Source organism: Barbatula barbatula (assembly GCF_947034865.1).
Source record: "Barbatula barbatula genome assembly, chromosome: 11".
Taxonomy (NCBI): domain Eukaryota; kingdom Metazoa; phylum Chordata; class Actinopteri; order Cypriniformes; family Nemacheilidae; genus Barbatula; species Barbatula barbatula.
This window is the reverse complement of record NC_136774.1, coordinates 21,648,679-21,672,819: the sequence shown is the minus strand read 5'-3', so window position 1 is coordinate 21,672,819 and position 24,141 is coordinate 21,648,679. Positions and strand designations below refer to the sequence as shown.

The following is a 24,141-nucleotide window of genomic DNA, read 5'->3' as shown; positions in this document are numbered from 1 at the left end:
GGGGAAATTTGATGTCTCTCATTTAAGCCGATTTAAACAAATTACATACAAATAGCATGAAATCTCTTTTCCTCGAAGCAAAATGAGACTTGATGGTAATTGGACTAATGTTCACACATAAAATTGCAAATCTACAAACACTTGGTTTGATGTTGCACACTGTTCATCATTGAAGTGGTTCATGCCAAGGACCCCCAAATATGATAAACCTTGTCCGAGGGACCCCCTTTCTAAAATACATATCCATTATTTGTATAAAGAAGTATTTAAACTGCTAGACGACTTTTGCTGACTTTTGTTCCTCACAAACTTTCTCAGGAGCCCTTCTGGGGGTCCCCGGACCCCAGTTTAAAACCCCTGTTCCAGAAGACACATTGCAGAGGGTTTACTGTGGTTAGCAAAGACTTACCTATGAATTGGCATCATGACACTGTAGGATTCTGAAATGAAAAAAAGAAGTGACCATTTTTTGTAGTACAGTACCGTCTGCTCAAAAAGTACTTGGACAGTCAAGTCACAATACTGAGTCGACGTTTAATCGCAATATTAAGTGACATTCATTCATTTATAAAGAAAGATAACACAAGCACACCTTTGAGAATAACATCTGACAGAAAAGGTGTATTGTTTGAATTGAAAACAAGTAATAAAATGAAGATTTCCAAAATGTCCAAAACTAGTGTATAATGAATGCTTATTTTAGATAAACTGCATAGACACCCGTGTCCCTGTGTTTAAAGATGTCAACATAAGTCTTAGAATCTTCCTTCTGTTTTTGTTCTTTCGACAATGGTTTGGGAGAAAGATTATCGAGAAAGTAAAGATAATAAAAGTGATGCACTGATTGTAATTTCATTGTCACATGTTTATTCAGTCCGTATACTCCCATAATAAACATGATCTGCTCTACCAGAGGAGGGCAGTGGATCAGAGATACTGAACAAAAACACATGCACCTGCTGAGATGAATGAATAACAATTTAACTAATGAAAGAAAATGTCCAAAAATACAATAAAGTCACATAAAAACTGATGTTAAAAAAACTGAGCCCAGCAAAGGAAGCAGAACGTAGCGGAAGTGACGCGATCGTATCGTCATCCGTATGTTGATGTTTTGTGGCAACGGCAGAACTGAGGGACGGGAAGACGGTTTGTTTTTGTTCTGTAATCGGCCGTTTTGAACGGTAAAATCGCCTCGCGTTGAATAAAACGCGCCCCGGGGTGACGGGAGCGATTTCCACGACGTCAAAGACGCTCGAGTCGGACGTTCGCACGCGTTTGGAGTCGTAAAAACGGAGGAAGCGTCACCCCTGACCCCCCTCCCCGAGCATGACGATCCTGCCGAAGAAGAAGCCGAGCTCGTCGGTCGGTGTTTCGGATCACCCCGACGACTCCGATCGCCGGACCGGCTCCGACCCGCACCAACACTCCCACGGCGTCCGGCCGGGTACGAGGCCCAGGGCTTCTCCGCCGCCCTGGTCCTATCAAGCCGCTCCGCCGGCGTCCAGAGAGGACAGGCGGAATGAATCCAGTGCCCGGGCGCAGCAGGCCTCTCCTCCGCCGGTGGGCGCTGGGTCCCCGGTCGGCCAGGGGGATGCGGGGGGTATGTCGTGCGTGTCCGGGGCTCGAGGCGAGCTGTCGAGCGGGGTGGGATGCGGAGGAGGGATGGGAGGGTGCTGTTCGGGGCCCGGGCTCAGTAAGAGGCGGAGACAGGCGACCTGCTCCGGCGGGGTGGCCGGTGGAGGGACCGGACCCGGGGCATCGGGGGGAGGAAGCGGAGGCGGTGGTGGTGTTGGAGGTGGAGGGGGTCCCAGTCCCGAGCGGGAGGAAGGAGCCGGGTACAACAGCGAGGATGAGTATGAGAATGCCGCCAGACTACAGTCAGAGGACCCGGCCACAGTGGAACAGGTGTGTGATGAATGACGTCAACAGACAGCACGTTACGTTTTTATTGACATGTTTGACGCATTGTTAGTGTGCAGACATTGGCATAGATGGATAGAGATAATACTAGATTCATATAAAAGACAGACGCAGTATCTCAGATAGATAGATAGATCTTTCTTTCTTTCGAATGAATCATTGAACAAACCTATTCAGACAAACAAATAGACAAGTCCTGTTGCGGCAGCTCAGTTGGTAGACCACTGTGTTTGCAACGCAAAGCTCATGGGTTTGATTCCATACACCTTACTGTAAAAAACATCGGAGTGTAATGTAAGCAGTTGTGGAGAAAAGCATGTGTCAAATGCATACATGCAATTGTCAAACACACAAACACATATACATAAATAAGCACAGAAATAAACAAATAAAAGAGATATATATAGATAGATATCTACATTTACATTAAGTCATTTAGCAGAAGCTTTATCCAAAGCGATTACACATGAGGTTAACAATGGAAGCAAGTGAACATAAGACAACACAAAGCATAAGCGCACTAAAACTGGTCCACTTATTGCCCACCACACTATACAAAGCTACGTTTTTTTAAGGAAAGCAAGAGTAGAAAAGAGAAGAAGTCAGAACTGATCGGTCAAGTATTGACGGTAGAGATGTGTTTTCGATTCTTAAAGATGGCTACAGAATCTGCTGATTTTGTAGAAGAGGGCAGATCATTCCACATATGTGGAACAGATCCAGAGAAGGTACGTGAGAGTGATTTGTTTTCTCCCCATTTTGGGATGATGCTTTCGTTCGCAGAGCGTAGGGGTTCGTCCGGCGGGTACATAAGTTTGTATTAGCGAGTGAAGATATGTGGGTGCCGAACCAGCGGTGGTCTTGTTGGCCAAGAGGAGGGCTTTGAATTTAATGCGAGCGACTATACGGAGCCAATGTAACTTAATGAAGAGAGGAGTGACGTGTGCTGTCTTCAGTTCTTTGAAGACCACTCTTGCCGCTGCATCTGGATCATCTGTCCAGCCAGAAGCGCATTGCAATAGTTCAGTCTGGACAGGAAAAAAGCCTGGAGTAGGACTTGCGTAGCATGCTCGGACAGGAAAGGTCTAATTTTTATAAGGTTGTAGAGGATGAATCCACAGGATCGGGTGGTCTATCTAGGTCAGGGGTCGGCAACCCGCGGCTCTAGAGCCGCATGCGGCTCTTAAGCGCCGCCCTAGTGGCTCCCTAGAGCTTTTTCAAAAATATGAAAATTTAAATATAATTTCTGTAGGAGGAAAAACATGACAAACATTTTTAAAGTTTTTCAAGGTTGTAAAAATGTGTATAATATTTAATTTCAACATTTCTGTCAACGAAGATTTACATCATATACTGCGACACGCATTTCTGTCAGATCGGCGGCGGCGCGCACGGTGGCTGACAGACAAACAAACAAACCGGCGGGTGTGTCATGGACCATGGATCCCAAGGGGAAAAAGAGAAAGATAGTTGAGGAGAACAGATGATTCAACAGTTCTTGGACCGAATCATTTGCTTTCATTGCCAATGTGGAAAATTAGAGGAGGTCAAAGATAAATTTAAGAAGTGGATTGCATCTCCAAACTCCACTACTGCTGCTAGTTTTGTTGCAACCCGGGAGATAATAAAGCGTGGGAAGACGTTCAGTTCACAGATGATACTGATTTTTGTCAGTATATAGTATATAGTTTGGGGGAAGAGGATTGTATTGCATTATTGAGGATTGAAGAGGACTGCATTTTATTTCCATGGGGATGTCTGAAAATACAGAATGCATATGCACGTTGCACATTTTGTTGTTTTTTCGAATCCTAAAGTAAAAATGACATCAAAAATCTGATTTCTTTATTGTATTTCTTTAATTTCATCAATGCAACGAAACATAATACATTAAAATTATAATGGAAGTAAACTTAAAGCACCATCGTACAGCAGAGTAGTCACGTGGTGCGTCATTCTCTCCAGGATGCGCTGCAGGGGAAAATAAACATTTAATCATGAATGCTCATTATGTATTTGTAGCCTACTTATCATTTTGATACTAGGGGGGTAATAAAGCTAATATAGACACTTACAGCATGTGTTGCCTTCATTATAAGGCTTATATAAGGCTTTAAATTTTTTGCGGCTCCAGACAGCTGTTTTTTTATTTTTTGTCCAATATGGCTCTTTCAACATTTTGGGTTGCCGACCCCTGATCTAGGTAGATGGAAAGGTGGTGTGGCATCAATCATCCTTGAACACTAGCGGTAAAGAGAAAGCTAGAAATCAAAATGAACCTGTCCTTATCTGATTTTTAAGTTTACATTTCTCATTTTGTGCTACGCAAACCAAGTCTATCAACACGATAATTTATTATAATGTAACTAATGAATTTATAACTCAATTTCAGACCATATTTTTTCATTAAAAGTCCCTGATGAACACAGATGAACTATTATGACATTGTACATTATTTCATTACTTGAAATTAGAGATAAAAATCGAATCTTACGTAATGTAATAAGACGTGGAATATAATTTATGGCTAGTCTAGACAAGAACAATAATTCAGACATAATGTGGTTGGACAAAGAGCTTTAAACTGCATAAAAATTTTGATCCTGTCCTCTATTCACAGCCCAAGTCTCAGTGTCTCGACACTACATACAAAATGATTGCATTTCGCAATAGTTTCATCATAAGATGTCTGTTTATCCAGCACGGTTTTGAACACCTGCTGGTTTTGTTTTGCATTTCTGATGTTCTGTCTGTGTTACAGCAGGAACACTGGTTCGAAAAAGCTCTCGGAGAAAAGAAAGGATTCGTCATCAAAAAAATGAAGGAAGACGGTGCCTGCCTCTTCAGAGCTGTCGGTGGGTACATTAACCAACCACTGGTGAAAGATTGATTGAGTAGACTGTATGCAATCCAGTTCATATGTTTACATCAAATCGCCATCATCTGTTCTACAGCTAGACCTGGTTCTTTCATCTGTACTTCTACAGACGGTTTCATCGGATACACGTGCCTGGCTAAAGTTAACTTACGGTCGTGTTTGGTTATAAAATAACTTATTTTATATTCAATTTATATTAATATTCATTTATTTAACATTTTATTGAAGATCTATTGAAACTACGTAACAGTCATTGATTGTTTGCAGAAGTCTACCGGATGTTAAGTTTGGGCCACATAACGTCTGTTTATGTTGTTGCCGCTAAAACCGTCTAAAGAAAAAGTACAGTAAGCCTTACTTAAAAGTGTATGACTTTAAATGCACTGTAAACAATGCAAACAAATGGTCTGTTGATTCGTGATTTAATGCAGAATGTTCTTCTTTTTTTCCTTTTTGATATTGTGATAGTTTGAAATTCATACATTTTTAAGGGTGACATAAAATAGATGTTTTAATTCATAGTGCTTTTTCTCATTTGCATCGTTCCGACGCAGCTGTACAGAAAACAGACAGGAAATATAGAATAGTGGATAGAAATAAGGAAATATAGTAACATTTTACAATACATTGCATTATAGAATACATGGTATTCCACTGTGCATGAATAATGCAGCTATAATTATTCTATGAATAGTTGTCCGAATAGTGAAAGATATAGTTAGCCAAATATGTAATTGATTTGTTATTTAAACTGGATTTCCAGACTGTGTTGAGTTGGTGAGAAACTTCTAGAACATCCCTCTAGGTGGCGCTACTCATCTGCATATTTGTAGTGTTCTGCAGGCAGGTGCTCGAATCAAAACATGAAGTGCTGTGAGAAGTGACACCATACTGTGAAAGCTGTTGATGTTCTTTCACACTTAAATTTCAGCTTGTGAACGTGCAGATTAACTTTGTTTTTTGACCTCAACTCTTGAATCCAAATAGTTTTTTGTTTGTTTTAACATTTAAGACAAATAATTTGAATTAAGACCTATACCAGTGTGTTTTGGCTTGCGGCATTTATAAACGCTGACTGTATAGTGTGACTATGACCTGTTTGTGTTGTGTTTTGAATGGATAGTGTTTCATTTCAACTTCTAGAAACTATATCTTTATATACCATATTTCAGCGGCATGAGCCGGATGTCCGCACACCCTGATTCATGAATCATTCTGTATTACATTTTTTCTTGCTTTTTTGCTTTTGTAATGTTTGTCACTTCCTGTTTCTCTCCAAGCTTATATTTCCAGGGTTTGACATTAAGCATCGTCGTGTGCTTGTCCATCGGACAGTACAAATATTACTCGTCCGAAGATAAAAAATGATATTTCTTTAGAAGTGTCAATATAATTATATAACTGATGGATCAAGTTTGCTTATAAGCATTTCACCTAGTGTCTGCTGGGGCCACCCACATTTGTTAATACTCTCCATGATTGCTATGGCAGACATGCATTTCTTTTTTTACTATACAATAGAGGAATATTTGTCCACATAAATGACTGTAGTATAGCCTACTGTAGTGATATTTACTATAGTACAATATACTACAGTGTTTTTGAACCTGCCTTTAGTATTCTACAGTGTTTACTGCAGTTTATCAATTTACAAAGGGTATTACAATTTCCTTTAGCAAATACTGCAGCATTTTTCCGTCTTAGTGTTCAAGTTAACAGGACTTTTATTTTGACGGGGCATCTGGAAGACGCTTGAGTTTTAGTGTGTGCTTGAAGATAGCTTTACTCAAACAGTAAAATGCTCGTAAAATGAACTCTCAGAGCAACTGTGGAGATGAAGTTCATGTGTTTATGTCCTCATACAGCGCAGACGCAGACAATCCCTCGACCTTCACTCGTGGAGTATGTTATTATGTACACATCAGACACGCAGAACAGCCAGATGACATATTTGAATAACAGGATTCCGCTTCCGCATCGACTGACGTCACACAGAAACGCAATTCACACGAACACGCAGCTATTGCACCTATTCATTCGTATTATTATTAGCACAGACCGTTTTTTTTCAGGCAGGTAAAAATCTCTTTCACTTGCCCGTACAAAACATTATTCGATCCTTTTGCAGATTAATCAAAAGACGTGTAGCCAAACCTGCACACACAATCACTCATCTATCTCTGGCCTTATTTGAGATTTATACTGATTTTGTTAAATCTGATTTTGTTTAATAAAAGATGTTATGTGCCGAGTCTGACCTACTTGTAGCGTTCCCATCAGGGACACTGCGCCATGGTCTATACACTGCAGGTGTGAAACTATCCATCTCCAAACAATTGCTGGAGTCAAACAATCCACGTTATGTAACTGCCCCAATGGTAGGGAGGCTGCAGTTTTGGTTCTTTCACAACCTGTGTGATCTGGATATCTCAGGATTAGATTCTTGTTTTAGGGGGCGCTGTTGATTTACAGTTATGTTCTTTCAGAGTTCACCTGTGAAAATGCTTCAGTGTTGCATTCTTTCATTTTTTATTACAAATTATGTTATTTACGTTGCCATTTTAGTGAAAAACATAACTAAGAAATGATTTTTTTCTTCAAAGACGTGCACAACAGCATGCACACTAGAATCCAGAACTACTTATCCATGTTATCCCAGCGTGATTCGAGAATCTTTGAAAGAGCATTTTGTGGGCTTTAATGAGTTTTGTAAAAAGATGCTCACAGCGTATTCAATATAAATATTCTTGTTTGGTTAAATATTGTTTCTTTCGTTTTATGAATCCAATTATAGGAATAGTTCACCTTCAAAATGAAAATTCGGTCATTATTTACACGCCCTCTTGTCATTTCAAGCCAACATGACTTTCTTCTGGAGAACGCAAAGGAAGATATTTTCAAAAATAGTTGGTAACAGAAAACCGTTGGTTCGCTTTGACTTGCATTGGCTTTGTACAAAAAAAAAACATTTGACTTTTTCCCTCCATTGACTCCATTCATACGCATGCGAATGCGACAGACCGGAAACGCAAGCCCGTACGACAGTTTTTCGCATTTAGCTGCATAGCGAAGTTCAAGTTTGGTGAACACTGGCCTGCGAATTCGCGTCACGTGAGTGCATGAGACCGATAGAAGATCAAATTGTCAAAGCGTTACCTCTCGGAACAGAAATGTGAAAAATTGAGGAATCGCGCCCGCCCTTTTCGTACCACAGTCCAAACGATCACCGCATGCTCAAATCAAGTCAGACCGTGGCTTAACCGTTTTAGGCCCGCCCAAAAAATTGAGTCAAAGAATTGGTGTTAAACGGTTTAACTCCACAAGTCTTTGTAACGTGTTTCAGCAATATATTTCTAACATTTATCATGCGTTTAGAAAAAAATATCAGATTTCTCTTTACCCGGTCTTTAAGTTTAAATAAACGAATGTTAAAACGATAGTTTGAAAAATGAAAATTCTGTCGTCATTTACTCGCCCTCTAGTCATTTTAAACCTGTTGGACTTTCTTTCTTCTGCAGAACACAAACAAAGATGTTTTAAAGAATGTTGGTAACCGAACAGCAGCGGTACCCATTCAAGAGATACTTCACCCAAAAATGAAAATTCTGTCATCATTTACTCACCTTCGAGTTCCAAAGAAAGTATACATTTATTTGCATATGTATATATATACATTTCAAACTCTGTGTGGTTATTATCATTCTTCCAAATATCCTTCTCTGTGTTCATCAGAACAAAGACATTTATACAGATTTGGAACAACTCTGTAGATGATGACATAATTTTCATCCATTTTGACTTCTATTGTATAGACACAAAACCAATGCAAGTAAATGGGTCGTTGTTTGGTTTTTGGCCAACATTCTTTGAAATATCTTTGTGTTGTGCAGAAGAAAGAAAGTCGTACAGCTTTGAATTGACCAGTTGAACTAACCCTTTTAAACGTGTTTTTTTGCAACTCGTCGTTGATCGGTGAAATGCTTTGGTGTAGCAAGCGTCACTTCCAAGAAGCACACCTTTTGAAGAATTGCATGAATTTTGCATGTCACTCTGAGCCCTCAAGGACTGCCCGAATGCTTTCTTCTTCGTGTTGTGACTCAGTTTGCCATATGCAGTGCAAGCTCTCCGCTCGTCCGAAGAGGCAAATGGCAGTCGCGTGCAGGCACATGTTCGCGCAGTGTTTGCAAATGGTTTGCAAATAATTTTCCAAGGTATTTTATCTCACAAGGGATTATATCATCAGTGGTCGGGATATCAATGGTAATTTGCGGTGGCGTTATACAACACCATTCTATAAATCGGCAACACCTGCTTATTCTTTATTATTCTTTTCCTCATGTTACAATAATAGCGGACATCAAAACAAGATGATCGGAAATTTGTGAATAGTTAAGAGACCGTACAAAAACATAACATTCTTAGCTTTGTGTAGAATACGGCCCTGCTCAGTCAGTGGTCTTTTTCTCAGTCATGTTGTTAAAGTGCATGCTGGGATGTTGCAGTATTGAATGAGTTCCCACGTCTAAATATTTTAGTTCAACAAAGATATTCATGCATAGACAGTTTGCATTAGTCTGCTTAACTAAATCATTTATGAACATGCCATTTATTAACATTTACATTTAGTCCTTTAGCAGACGCTTTTATCCAAAGCGACTTACAAAGAGGTCGGGGAGCAATAAGCTATTAAATTTCCGTTGTAGACACAGCGTTAAACCTAAAAACAGTAAATTCAGACCTGTCTCTTAAGTTGTGTCCAAATGTTTAGCTGGAACAGTAAAAATATGCATTTTAAAGTTATTTTTATTCATAAAGATCAGAATTATGTCTGGCTGCTGCTCTGTTTGTCGTGACTTTGACCGAAGTGCACGTAAAAAATGATTATGGTATTCAGTTTCTGAAAAGAAGACCCGTCACATTTCACAGCATCATGGCGTGTGTGCTTCATTTTTGCAGAATCCCGTGCATATGTCGACACACACATACCCGCACCTGTGTCGTTTTTTTGGTACTGAGAATTTTGCCATTTGTGGTTTCAGTTTTGGTATTACAAAGAAAAACTTTCGCAAGGTTTTGTGGTTTCGGGGACGGTATGATTGGCGGAGGTTTAAAATCAAGCGGACCGCCTACAACGTTCCTTTAAAAACAACAGTTGTAATACCTGGTTTTATAAGGCCACATCATAATCATCAAAAACAGTTTTGTTATGAACACCTGAATGAAGTCTGAATCACCACGTCCTTGACCTTGATAGATGCATTCGGTACGGTATTCTGTACGGTAGTCGTTGTTGTGAAGGGTTTTGTGTCGAGAGAGTTTCTTTTGGAATGTGCTTTTTCTTTTCATATGCGGGAACGTGTTTCATGTGTACAACCCCAGGACTGGTTCTCATTTCCAGTGCTGTTCTGCTTGTTATTCGGAGCACCGTCCCTCTCTCAAGCTCGACCTGGTCTGTGGTGGATAAGGTAGCATTTGGCACCGTGACCGGCGCACACGCTTGAAAGTGGGGTGACCTGACCCAGCCAACTAAACAAACTCTATTTAGACTCTTTAACACCGCTGCGCTGTAGCCATATGAGGAAACTGACACTCGATATACCCTGAATTGTTTGCTACAGGTGACCTGGTAAAAATAAACTGGAAGTGGGCAAATTCTTGGATTAATCCTGTATAAATGTATGATTTTATGTCTGATGTCTGTTCCAGTTAAACTCTCACTCTTATCAATTTATCAGTCAGCTTACTTGTCCATTGTGTGGTGTTAAAATTGAGCTTAGAATAATATAAATTAATAATATTAGCGTTGAAATAACCACACACAACTTAAATTCTTTAGCTAGGACAAGTCTATTTATTCACATTATGACTAACAGACTAAGAACATTTAAAACGACTTATTTATATAAATTTCGCAATACTCATAATTAGGTCAATAAATACCTATATCCCTGCTGTCCATATTTCGTGATTTTTATTTTTTAAATCATTATTATTGGAACACTTTATGTTTGTCACTGGGTTTTGCAAATATCCAATATCTAAAAAGTACAGCGTTTTTGCATTTTCTGAAAAACAGCCAATTCAGACACACAAGGTTTCACAGGGAACGGAGACGATTTGAAAGACATTGGTTGTATTTGCTAACATGAACTAAAATTAATAAATGCTTTAGAAGTTTCAACATTTAGTAAATGTTGGAAATGTCAACATTTGTTAATGCACAGCTTAAACTACTGCATTTGGCATGTACTAACATAACCAAAGATTACTAAATGCTAAAAAAAAGGTCGAGCTCAAAGCATTTACTAATGTTTACGATATTGTCAAGTGTTACCGATATGCTAAACTTGATTTTGTAGGCGGAGAAATGGTTATTCTTGCCCCGTTCCAAAAAGCACACTATCAAGTATTGGGATGTTCCTGTTTCGTTGTCCGCTAGGTGAGAATCAAGTCAAGATTATCCAAGACCAGACTGACCAATGACTTGTTTATGAAAATCCACAGCCTATGCAAATCACATTCCAGTGTAAACCCGGTTTATTTTCCCCTGCACGCACTGACTGCAGGCTTTCTTCCAGCAAAGCAGCCCGTGCCCTGTCGTGAACCTGGAACAGACAGGTCGGCAACATTCCTCTCGTTTCGCTGTTCGTCATCTTGTTGTGATTGTAGGGCACATGCTACGAATGCCATAACATGATTTGACGGAGACGCGCACGCGGCCCGGTTTTAAAGCGAAGGTGTTGCCCAAATTCCTCTCTGACACCAACACACCTTAAACTCGAAAACTATTTGTTGAACGTAATCGGAAAGTTTTCTTTGGAAAAGAAGTATAAATGAAGTGTCAAGTATGAAGGATGGCTAAATTTACTACATTCTGATTAGATGATCAGTTATTGAAACTTAAGTGCTTACTTGGCATCTTCAAACTGCAGGGATTTAGTGGTCGAACGTTGTTTTCTGATCATTAATGATCAATTTAGTGTTTATCGAAAAATGTCTGAAATTGTTAATTTAACGTGTATTTGGCAGATTAGTATTTATCCAAATTGCATTCAAGCTGTGCATTCTTTTCTGTATGTGTCTTTTCTCAAAGAAAATAATGGTAAAATGTGCATCCCTTGTAAGTTACATAAATCTTAAAATCAATCACTAGCCGGTCAACATTCTAGATTAGTGCGGTTCTGTTGGATAATAAGGACAAAGGCAACATGGAAAGTGTCTGTGTTTTGAGGAAGCAGAGGTCAGCTGTTGCTATCTGCCTGTCTTAGGTGGTTTTTTTTGTTGGTCCAGAATGATATGTAACTCCTGGACATCGTGTACCGTGGCTTTGTGGCAAACACGAGCCAAAGTTTGAAGCCATGCTGGAATCAAGGGTTACACATAGATTCCTTGTCATTACATTGATCAACTTCTGCTAGGACAGGAAAGTACAGGTTACAACACAGAGCTTTTCACATAACATCTTGCGTTTTAGGGCTTAGTTTCAATAAGATGGGAAATGGAATTGAACTTAAGGATGTTGACTAGTTAGATCCAACGTGAACCGGTGCTTTCAAAATGATGTGTACTTTTGCATATTTCGTTGTCTGGATTGAGACACCCAAAAATAAAACATTCTGTCATGGATTACTCCCTCCGAAGATGTTCCAGACCTGAATACGCAAAAAAATATATTTGGAAAAACGTTAGTAGCTGACAATTCTGGGACATCATTGACTACCATAGTTAGAAATATTATAATTGTAGTCAACAATTTCTACGTTCTTCAAAATATTTCAATTTGTGTTCAACAAAGTTGAATAGTTATATAGTTATCTATATAACTATAGATCCAGAATAGCCAACACGCTTAATAATGCCTATTTAACCTAACACACACCTGGACCCGATGACAGACATTGATTGTGATAAGACCGTCTGCACCCTTTTGCATAGTCTTCTAGTTTCTTGCTCATAAGTGACTCGTGAACTTTCGCACATCTGGAGCATGTACTGCGTTTCTCTAAAAAGACATTTGAATAAAAGTTGCAGCCTTTCACCTAAACACCACCACGATCACATTTGGCTTATTTAGATGATGAAAAGCCCAAAATGGTCGACTCCTGGCAACGTCTCTTACAAAACTGTCTGTTGACGAAAGAGTTTAAACCCATAAGTCTGGAGTTTACGCCAGAGCGTGAATTCAAAAGTACAGTGGGCCTCCGGGATTTGCACGTATCGTGCCAGTAGACACGTCTGCAAGACGGCTTGCCCGGCTGCAGTGATGCCTTTGACTCTGTCTTACTTAACGCTCTCATGATCAGCGAATGCTTTTGCTGGCACAACCGTAGGACGACGCAGACCGAGGAATTAGACGTTTTCGAACTATAACTAGTCTTTAGCAGTGGAAAGCAAACATTAGGCCTACACTTTGAAACTACAGTTGTGACTCGATTCCGTGGCGTGCTTGCAAATCAATACACATTGATCTATTTGATCATAATCTCAAATTCATAGTCTAATGAGAGAACAGTGATGAGTGAAGACACGGATAAGGCCATTGAGTAGAGTTACCTTTGAATCTGTTGTGACTCTGTTTGTTTAGACTACAGGATCGATCTACTTGTTTGTTAGGAGTATTTACAGATCAGGCGGGTCAAGGTGGACGTGTCCTGTCAGATGTTCTTGCGAGCAGTCGGACCGCAGAAGCACCTTGTCATGGAGGTCAGAGTGCTGACCTCACAGCGTTCTGGGTGAACTCATGTTCCACACGGTCATACTTGAAGGGAGAGCATAAACACATCAATTGAACTATTTTAAATGATTAGTGTCTCCTTGTGTTTAGTTTTATTTGATGTGTTTTAGCACTGTGCATGTCAGATATTCGTTTTTCTTATCTTTTATAAATGTTTACCGTGGTAAAACTGCTTGCTGTTGCTTTTATAATACACTTACACAAAATACATTGTGGTCTTTATGGGGGATCGCAAGACCACTTGAGATATTGCTTGTATTTAGCTTTTTTCTAATGCAATATAATTGTTTGTTTTACAAATGAATTACCTTTTTTAGTATCCCCGACTTTATTAAGAAGCATGCACTTAAGCTGGCATGGTCTAAGCTTGCTGGTTTTTCTTTTCAGATTTATTTTCTTAAAGGGATAGTTCACCCAATCGACTTTGTGTGATTTTCTTTAACTCACCCACGTAATTTTAAACATGTTTAGAGAACTTACGGCGTCTTCGGAGCACAAATAATGATAATTAGGTGACATCCGAGAGCTTTCCAGCCCTCCTCATTGAAACCATGGTCTCAGTTTTTGCCAATGTCCAGAAAAGTACTAAAGACATCGTTAAATTGGCCCATCCGGTCAAAGTGGCTCAGTTTGAAGCGACGAGAATACTTTATGTGTGAAATACAAACCATAATAGAGACTTTAATAGATATATTGCCCGCTGTCTTGTCAGTGTATGGCACGCGTTCACGAGAGCACTTCTTCGTCTTCTTCTTGGACCGGTGCACTTTGACGCATGCGTATTAGGTTTGTGCGCCGAATGCCGCCTGGGGCTTGTTTCTATTGGACGCCGGCGCTCTGACTCACAACGCGGAAAAATGCTCCTGTCCAAGAAGAAGACGAAGTGCTCTCGTGAAAGCACGCCATACACTGACAAGAGAATATATCGATTAAAGTCAGTATTTTGGTTGGTTTTTCGCACATAAAGAATTCTCGTCACTTCCAAAAAATTCAACTGAGCCACTACTATGCGCGGTTGGACCAATTTAACGATGTCTTTAGTACTTTTCTGGACCTTGGCAAAAACTGACACCATGGTTTCAATGAGGAGGCCTGGAAAGCTCTCGGATGTCACCTAAATATCTTTATTTGTGCTCCGAAGACGCCGTAAGTTCTCTAAACATGTTTAACGTCATGTGGGTGAGTAAAAAATCCCAAGTAGATTGTTGGGTGAACTATCCCTTTAAGCAAGACAATGCTTCAATTTGTACACACGATTTAGCATGGTATCATAATTTCCTGGAGCTCAGTGGTAAGAGCATTGTGTTAACAACGCAAGGTTGTGGGTTTGATCCCAGGGGATTGCAGATACCTATGTATAAATGTATAGGATAATACAATGTTTGTCGCTTTGGATAAAAGTGTCTGCCAAATGCATTAATGTAAATGGGGAAACATTCTAGATGTTTAATGCGGCCAACCGAACATACATTTTGTTATGCCTAGGTTTTCCTCATAGCGTGCCGTTGGCTGTTGACTCATGATAGGTCTCCTTCTGCAGAAATATGCAAATGATGCTTCCAAAATCATTTAGCGTGCAGGAAGTGTTCCCGGGAAATATGAGCAAATAGATTCTTTTAACTAACGTAATTGTGACATAGTTGGGGCTTTGCTTTTAGAGGATAAACCTTATCAATGGGCCACAGACAGACCCGTGTAGGTGTGAACTGCTGTAAATGAAATGAGTACACGCCCCTTTCTTAGAAGCAAGCGCGCGGGTTACCATCGAGACACTATCTGTGGCCTACATTAGTGGAAGCGCGCTTGTGGTTTTGTAAATGCTCGGTGGACCTCTGCTCTTCTCTTTTCTTACGAATTCTATCAGCGCTATCGGCTTTTCGTGGAAGACCTGCCCAGCGAATGTCAATTCCGCTTTTTTATTGTTGACTTCTCATCAATTCATCCGCTGCAACCAGAGAGGTCAACCGCCCATTTTCTGGTGTCGAACAACTTGCTATTGCTGGGTGACCATATGTGCATGTCAACGCTATGAGGGGTTTCGCTGCGGTGGGCTTTTCTGTTTTTTTTTTCTGCAGTTATGACAGTAATGCCTGCCTCTTCTCGGTTAAAGTGTGGGGGGATCAGCTTGGAAAACCCTTGTCTCATGGGCGATGCAAATTTTGCCTATTTAGTCTATCAAAGCAACATCAGTGTGGAAAGAAAGTTATTTCTTCCACAAATAGATAGTGGTGCTTGCAAAATAAATCACATAGACTTGCAGGAAGGATCTAAGCAATACCAAAATATAACATGTTTTGAATTAGGCAAAACACATTTTGGGAAACCCCTAATGCACGTTAGGTCAACAGACATTCATCTCAGGAAACCCAGGTGCACTGAAGCCTGTGGATTTAGACTCTTTCATGCCCCACATGACAGCACCACCAAACTAAAACTGTTTGTTATTCAAATTCAGGTCGAAATCAGGAAAGAAACGAAGGCAGTGTTTATTAACACGTATGAGTCAGAAAAATGCAAATGGTGTAGAGGGGAATCCCTGATTTTCCCCCAAAGCGCCCACTGAAGATCCACGCTCACGCTGCTGTTATGAATGGAAAAGGCAAGACAAGACGGAAAATACACAGATGGGGAACCAAAAGCAAGCTCAACTTTCGGCACCTACATGTGACCTGTGGACTGCTGTTTGTCTTAACTCTAAAAATAAATGGGCCGTTTCAATCCATGAGTGGGTCAAATATGGAAGGTTAGAAAAGAGGTTTCTCCATATTTTACTCAACTATTGGTTGAAACAACACAGCATTTTAGTGTGCGGTCTTTTCTTTTGTTGTTGTTGGTATGTTTGACCTATTTACAACAGTTGAAAAGACTTCAGGAAACCTTTTTTGGTACTGCGGTTCACTACAATAAACTGAATAGCAATGAACTAGGCCGACGGACTAAACTTTTCTTATATTTCTGTATAAATCTTCTTTAGTTAGTTTTGCATCTGCATATAGTCGCTTTTAGCAGCGACAAACTTAACTTCAGGTAGAAAAGACCAATAACTGTTAAGTGGTTTTAATTTAATTCAATACAATTGATACGCAATTAAACATGAATATGAATTATTATTGATATAAACTAAATTGTTGTATTGTAACCAAAAACAGACTGGGGAGTCAAATTTGAGCCATGCCCGTCTATAAATGTTTGTTTTATAAATGTCCTTTTTTATGTCGAAAAAACATTATCCTTAATTAATAAATGCTGTAAACAGTTATGTTTTGTTTATTGCATTGTTACAATCTTTTTGAAATAGATAGTGTTTTGCTCTTCCTCCCCCAGATTTTCACAAAAAGAATTCATGTCAGTAGATGCTGCGTATCGGCATGCAGATGAACACGCTTTAAGCTCGCAGCGTTTAGCCTCTCATTTTTCCACACTGCTTCCAGAAGCAAATTTACACAAACAAACAAACCTTCAAAGTGAAATCTATAGATAACAGTGTGTACCTGCCAGAAAATGCAAACCATTGTTCACGTAGAGAACAGAATGGCGTGCACCTTCAGACACCATCAAATAAATTTTCTTAAAAACACTGTGTTCAGGCATTGCTGTAATGCGTATTGCAGAGCATAATCGCAATAATAAATCATCTTGGAGCCTGTTTTTGTGACACTTTTGCTGCGGCGTATTCTATCAGCCATTTGTTTTAGTCTCTGAACCTGCAGCTACTATTTCCTCTTCCTTCCAACAAAGCTTTCCATCGTATCAGATAACTAAATATGGGGCCTCTTCGCAGAACTCTAAGCATCTTTAAATAAAGCACCTGAATAGATGTGTTTGGTCTGAACTGTTATGTAGACTTTTTTAAGCGCGGCAAAAGGCAACTTCCTTAGTATCTTTGTAAGTGTCACAACAGAAGTGGGCCAATGCTGCGAAAGAGGAAATTGACTAAGAGATTCTGAGAATCTTTGCGGGGAATGGTCATGTGACTAGCCGGAATGCACTTTGAGGCTGCGGTTCATTTGCATATTGCCGCTTTTGAGAGGAAAAGGTGTCGCCTCTGAGAGCAGCTCATACACCCGTTTGTTTATATCTGGGGCCCTGGTTTTGAGTCATATCTGGCACATAAATGAGTATGATAAAGCGCGCCAAAAGTTCTGAGCCGTGCAAGCGTGCATAACAGTATTTGCCTTTTATGAGACCCCATGGACTCTACGATAAAAAAATGATTTGCGTATTTCATGCATTAGTGAGAACTAACATGTTTGCTGTCCTCTGTAAGATTTTCTTTTGAATTATATTCTACTCAATAAATTATTATTGGTTGGCATGCAACGATTGCAATGTGAAACTATTTTGTGCAAAGATCATAGTGTGTTTATTGCTACATGCATACATGAATAAAAACTACATTTGTGTTAATTATGTGGTCCAAAGATTTCAAACTTAAAAACAGTTAAATGTTATTAAATACCATTAATTGCTAAAAGCGTTGTTTCGTGTTTATTTCTACTTGTATTTAATGAAGTTGTTGTATATTTTATGGTCTGAAGATAAAGACTTTGTTATGATAAATCTATGTTTTTTAACTACACTTATACTGCAGAAATAATATTGTAAATTTGCAATAATAATTGCAATATAATAATATTGTTTATCTGCATTAACATTGATATCTTCTGTTTTCTGCAGCTGATCAGGTTTACGGAGACCAAGATATGCACGAAGTCGTCCGCAAACATTGTATGGATTACTTGGTATGTGATGCTTCCTCCAACATTACCTGAACCTTACTTGATTACTTTAAAAAAGGATCTTTTATGCATTTGTGCTTTCGTACTTTAGATGAAAAACGCAGACTACTTCTCAAACTATGTCACGGAGGACTTCACTACATACATCAACAGAAAGAGGAAGAACAACTGTCATGGGAACCATATTGAGATGCAGGCCATGGCGGAGATGTACAATCGTCCAGTGGAAGTTTATCAGTACGGCACAGGTGAGCGCTGCACGCATATTATAGTACATTACGTTTGTAATGGATTTAATTTGCTGACCTTTGATGCAAATTGTTACAGTCCTGCAGACATGTTTAAAGATGAAATAAAAAGTTGACGTGGCCGCATGCAACATTTTTGTCTTTTGCATTTAACAGGCCTTAGCTGCATGAAGTTGTCATGAAGTTAGTGTTTTACTGATTAGTCTTGACAACAAATCTGGTGATATAAAATTGGTTAATACAAAATGACAATATTCTCTTTTAGAACCAATCAACACGTTCCATGGCATCCATCAAAACAACGACGAACCAATCAGAGTTAGTTACCACAGAAACATTCACTACAACTCTGTGGTGAACCCCAACAAAGCCACAATTGGAGTTGGGCTTGGACTTCCAGCTTTCAAACCAGGGGTGGGTTCCTGTAACATAGTTTATTGCCTGTTTTACTTTCAAAACCTGTTTTCAGTGTTGCACATAGTTCTCAACTTTATTTGGAATAATGTGCATTAATGAATGATGCACAGTAAGCATTTCTGTTGACTCTTACTCTGTTAAACAACATAAGCTTCAGTTCTCGTACATTAAACTGACCCATAGCTTAGGAAGTATTTTTTTTTAAAGTTTGTCATTTAAGTGAGAATAGCTGACGGTTGTATGTGACTTCGTTGTATTTTAAGTGTTAATTTGCCCCAGTTGACCTCACTGAACTCGACTGCTTGGAAACACTTTGGTGTTACTATTGTGTGCGTGAATACCGTCACATACACCTCCTTCTCCAGCAGAGCTCACATTTGTTTACATTTTAGTTCATTCCCTACACGAAAGTGTTATGTGAAGTGAAATCTTTGTGGTTTTATGAATTGGGAAGTCCATTAAAAATGACATCCTGCCTCCCGTTCGCTCAGAGTCAGCTGTTCCGCTCTCGGAGTTTTGGAGACAGTTGTCATCAAAGCCACAAAGAGACAACAAAGTGTGACCTGCATTGTCCCATATCCCAGATTGCCCTGCTGGAGGAGGGGGGGACACATTCCACACTTGTTTTAAGTGAACGTTTAGGCAGAGCAGCATCAAAGCCTGCAAACCTGAAACACAGAGTGTGTACGTACTGGGGACTTTGACTAAGAGAAAGCACGGATGTGATTATTTCCGTTATTACTCTTAAAGCAACGTGTGGATTAATAGCTTTGTGACGTTTTCCATTAATTCACCACCGCCTAATAGAAACAAGAGTGCTTAGAACCAAAACTGCTTTTTACATTTGGAGAGAGAGAGAGACATAGAGAAAACATTGCTGGTTGTAATTGTGGTTTGTAATTCAGATGAATGGTTGATTTGTAGAAGACATTGAAGAAGACCAGAACTAAATGATCAAATACTGAATGGTGGTGATAGCACACTGGCCACGAGAGGACGAATGAGATGTAGTGGTGTGTATCTGGCACTCGATGTGTGACAGCAGGTCTTATCATCCAAGCACTCCCCCATACTTCATTCTTTGACTGTATTGTTACAGTCTGTGTGTCCAAATGAAGAATAGACCAGAAAGACAGTGTACTGAGAACATGGGCATATTGTTCCAGATCAGAAGATGAGGAATGTCCCTCATACAGATTGAAAAGACGACAGTGAGAACGAAGAGAGTAAGAAATGACATGAAACATCGGTGGACCAACCTAAAAGGCCTTATTCATGCTACACTGTTATCATCCAACCTTCCGAACCAGTTTAACATATACATTTTGTAATCAAAAAGAATTCTGGTCCTAGATGATTGGTTGATATAGCACAATGTAGTACCAGCTTTTAACCATCTATTAACCTTGCATGCCGTACATTCACAGCATAGTCTGGCAAAGCATCTAAAAAATGTGCATTTTACAATTGTTTGCTGAATTTGCTTATACGTAGACTACCTATGCGTGGGCTTTTCTTACAAGTTCAGTCCACTTTCAGAGGCCAATAAATAACATTTCAGAAAGTCTTTTGAGCATCCATCATTCTCACCTGCTGCCTCAAGGGGAACGCTCTGACTTCTTACCTCTTCTTCTCTGTCTCGCTCTCGCTCAGCAGTTTGCAGACCAGTCACTTATGAAGAATGCCATCAAAACGTCGGAAGAATCCTGGATTGAGCAACAGATGCTGGAGGACAAAAAACGGGCCACGGATTGGGAGGCGACCAATGAGGCCATAGAGGAGCAAGTGGCCAGAGAGTCTTACTTGCAGTGGCTTAGAGACCAAGAGAAACAGGCGCGACAGGTGTGGAAATGCCAGAAGTTTTCAACTCTAATCTTGCCTTATGTGGTGTCTTATACAGTGAAGTCCTTCGAGGGAATTAAAACAAACTGCGTATTAAAAAGAAGTCCATGAGTTGACGTGTCATAATTGCATCAATTAGAGCAGCTTCGATACATATTTTAAAGCCTGTTCTGTCATGCACTGAACAATGCAGGTTATTACTAGTGTTTATTATAAACTTTGAGATCTCTCGGTGATTTCTAGACATCACCGAGATTAAATGGAGAGCAAATCGAAACTAGCTCACAACTTTTTATCTCAGATATTTCTCTTGAGAAGAAGAGTCACAAACGGAGCTTTGCCAGGTCTGCAATCAAAAGTGAATATTATTGAACACCCTAAATGTAACCTCGAACATTTCTCATCAAATTTACCCAAAGTCGTATTATTTGATACAATCTTCATTCATTTTTCACCTCCACACTTTTCATGGATTCAAACAAGTTCTCCAGAGAATAATTTGATAAAACTCAACTGAGAATCTCCAGCGCTTTGAAAGAGCAACATCTTGAAAGTGACACATCTCTGTGTTGGTTAAGATGCACATACCTGAAGGATTCTTTTTTATTTAATCTCACGTGGCTTGCGTCTTCACACTGAAAACCACCTGTCAAGAAGACCCTTGTTAAAAGAAACAACAGGTCTTCTTATAAATCAGCCGTGCAGCAAACAAAAGAGAAAGTGTTTAAGATGAACAAACATTGTACATACAATGCACAAGATTATACGTATATATAGTGTACGTGCATGAAATGTGTTACGTGAGCATGTTGAGTGTTTTCCATGAAAAGTACAGGTGTTCATGTACAAAGCAAATTCAATGTTGGAAGAGTCTAACGCCAGTGCATTTGTCAATGAACATGTTTTGTTTTATCAGCCTCGTAAGGCTAGCGCGACGTGCAGCTCCGCCACGGCCGCAGCCTCCAGTGGTTTGGAAGAATGGAATGCACGATCCCCACGGCAACGCAGCTCCGCCCCCTCTCCTGAGATTCCAGATCCTTCGCACTCAGACACAACCGCTAAACCGCCCTCTCCGTCCGGAGCGGCCCATGCGTTATCCAAACCCCCATCGCCATGCGCACCAGGTCTCTTATCTGCGTTCCATAATGAGTTTTACTGTATGATGCATTTCCTCTTTGCATGTCACTACACAGCCTGAATGTGAACTCTGTATGTCCCACAGCGTTTATAGAAATTTGTAATAATTCTTTTAGCAAATGCTTTAAAAAACACAAGCAAAATAAAGAATACAGTAAAGCGATGAAGGCTATTTAAACTGTGCTTAATAAAAATGCTTTCCAGCGGAATTAAGGAAACTAAATCTTTGAACTCTTTTTAGGTCCCAGTAACCAGGCTTGTGTTGGACCAGACAGACCCACCTCATCCTCCCTGGTATCATTGTATCCCGCACTGGGGTATCGGGCCATTATGCAAGAGATGTCCCCTACTGCTTTTGGTGAGGGAGTTAATACCGTCTGCCTGCGTCATTGTTGAGGAATTTAGGAATGTTTAAAATGGGACTCTCTAAGCTTCCTCTCATATCTCAGCTTCAGTCATCTCATTATGATGTAACGGCTGTGGCACGGTTATTTTTGAAAACAAACTATTGTGAAGATAAAAAGTAAAAGTGAAAATAAATTCTTGTTGACAATCCAAAAACGAAAATGGGAGTTTAAAAAGGTGACCCAAACATACGCCATAAATGCAGTCAAATCACAAAGCAAAAACAAACCTTTTCAGAGGGTAAATTTTTGTTTTGGTAAATTGGGATCTGATAAAATGTCGTATGTGTTATAGGTATGGAACAATTTGCGCTATCTTATAATAGTTATAATATGACAAAGCAGGGTGTTTCAAGAGACTCAATGGCCCTCTTGTCAGACTCGGGACCCCCAGTATAAAAAGGTTTTAAAGAGTAAATATTTTGTGATGTTTTAAGTTCCTACTTATCAGCTTACTCTGATCTGATTGGTCAGATGGTCTAGTCTGCTGTAATTGGTCTACCGTGTACAGCATCGCAGTGTCGCTAATGGAACGTAGGCGGGCATTACACCGAGTGACGCAATTTGACGCAGAACCGAGATTACAACGACAGACGACTCGTTCGTGTGATTCAGAGTCGATCCTTTGTCCCTGGCCAATAACTTTGTTATTTGTTCACTTTCAGCTTTACAATTTGGCAGATACAATTTGCTTACACTCATACTCAAAATTACATTACATGCCGTGTGTAATGTTGCTAAGGACATTGTATTTCTGAAAGTGTTACTTTAAAGAGTAACTATAACAATGTTTGTTAGATTTTATGTGTACTAAATGTAAACGTTTTAAAACTAAAGTATAGCGGAAACTTATTCTAAAGGGCTCACGTATATGTTAAAAAAAACAACGTAAACAAATAGGATTGACCCACCTATTAAACTCAAACAATTTTCATAAAATGATATAGTATCCCTCCTGTGTTATTCAGTGTGCAACGGTGTGATTTCATCCAGTAAATATTGTGTGTAAATCGCTCAATTAGTAGCATGTGTGTAGTTGTTATGAACCATTTAATACACTTGATAGCAGTTGAGTATCGGCACACCCCGGCTGCTGTTGACATCAGCTTTGTTTTGGTTTGGATTTAGGAAGGTGCAAAGAGGGAGTGAATGGATTCTATTTATCCTTGCTCTTGTGGGATTGTTACACAAATGTTTACGGACGTGCACAAATAATGACAGTTTTCTGTAACACTTCCAGTCATCAACCCCCCCCCCCCCCGCCATTAGCCAACCAAACAGACAGTCCCACCTCAAACTTAAGCCATCGGTTGAGCCAATGTTTTTAATACCAGGCTCAAACAAACAGAGTCGTGTTTTGAAAGCACCGCATTGTTGCAGTTTTTAAAGTGTTAGCCATACTTACATCACCTGTAGCTTTGTGAGGATGTATTCCATGGTTGCATCAGTGTGGTCAGAACATATTGTTTCTTTTGTTTTGCAACAGGCCTTACAGACTGGGAAGACGATGAAATATTGGCTTCCGTTTTGGCAGTGTCACAACAGGAATACCTCGAAAGCATGAAGAAAAACGCCATGCATAGAGAACCTTCTCCGGACAGCAGTTGATAAAGGACGGTTCAGCCTCCATCTGCTCTCTCCCCATCACGAAGAAGGCAGATTAATGGGAATCAAACAGATCACATTCTATCCATCATCATGCAATCCGCACTGTCTTCCCTTTTCTTCTCCATCCATCCATTCATCGCTCCATCACTGGCCCCAGTCATCGAAACGTAATGGCCCATTGTTGTGATCCATGCCTAACTTTCTTTCTTTC

At 39.8% G+C, this 24,141-nt stretch overlaps 1 protein-coding gene across 4 annotated transcripts; it reads left to right on the top strand.

The window, feature by feature from the left end:
* The first annotated feature begins 911 nt into the window (after window positions 1–911).
* Window positions 912–24,007, top strand: otud5a (OTU deubiquitinase 5a). Of its 4 annotated transcripts, none has more exons than XM_079467268.1 (9): window positions 912–1,908; window positions 4,685–4,778; window positions 18,213–18,277; window positions 18,366–18,522; window positions 18,788–18,936; window positions 20,593–20,781; window positions 21,698–21,905; window positions 22,160–22,276; window positions 23,809–24,007. In XM_079467268.1, exons 1-9 carry the CDS (start codon window positions 1,330–1,332, stop codon window positions 23,928–23,930), a joined length of 1,680 nt encoding a protein of 559 aa, XP_079323394.1. In that variant the 5' UTR covers window positions 912–1,329; the 3' UTR covers window positions 23,931–24,007. The 4 variants fall into 4 exon arrangements, with proteins under 4 accessions (XP_079323394.1, XP_079323395.1, XP_079323397.1 ...); XM_079467269.1 differs by having other exon boundaries at window positions 936–1,908; window positions 20,596–20,781; XM_079467271.1 differs by having other exon boundaries at window positions 1,098–1,908; window positions 4,688–4,778; window positions 20,596–20,781.
* The last annotated feature ends 134 nt before the right edge of the window (window positions 24,008–24,141 follow it).

Excerpts from the sequence above, each read along its gene's own strand:
- otud5a (XM_079467268.1), top strand. The coding sequence starts at position 1,330 with ATGACGATCCTGCCGAAGAAGAAGCCGAGCTCGTCGGTCGGTGTTTCG. Across the intron at positions 20,782-21,697 it reads AAGAGAAACAGGCGCGACAG|CCTCGTAAGGCTAGCGCGAC; the intron begins GTGTGGAAATGC and ends TTGTTTTATCAG. Across the intron at positions 22,277-23,808 it reads GATGTCCCCTACTGCTTTTG|GCCTTACAGACTGGGAAGAC; the intron begins GTGAGGGAGTTA and ends GTTTTGCAACAG.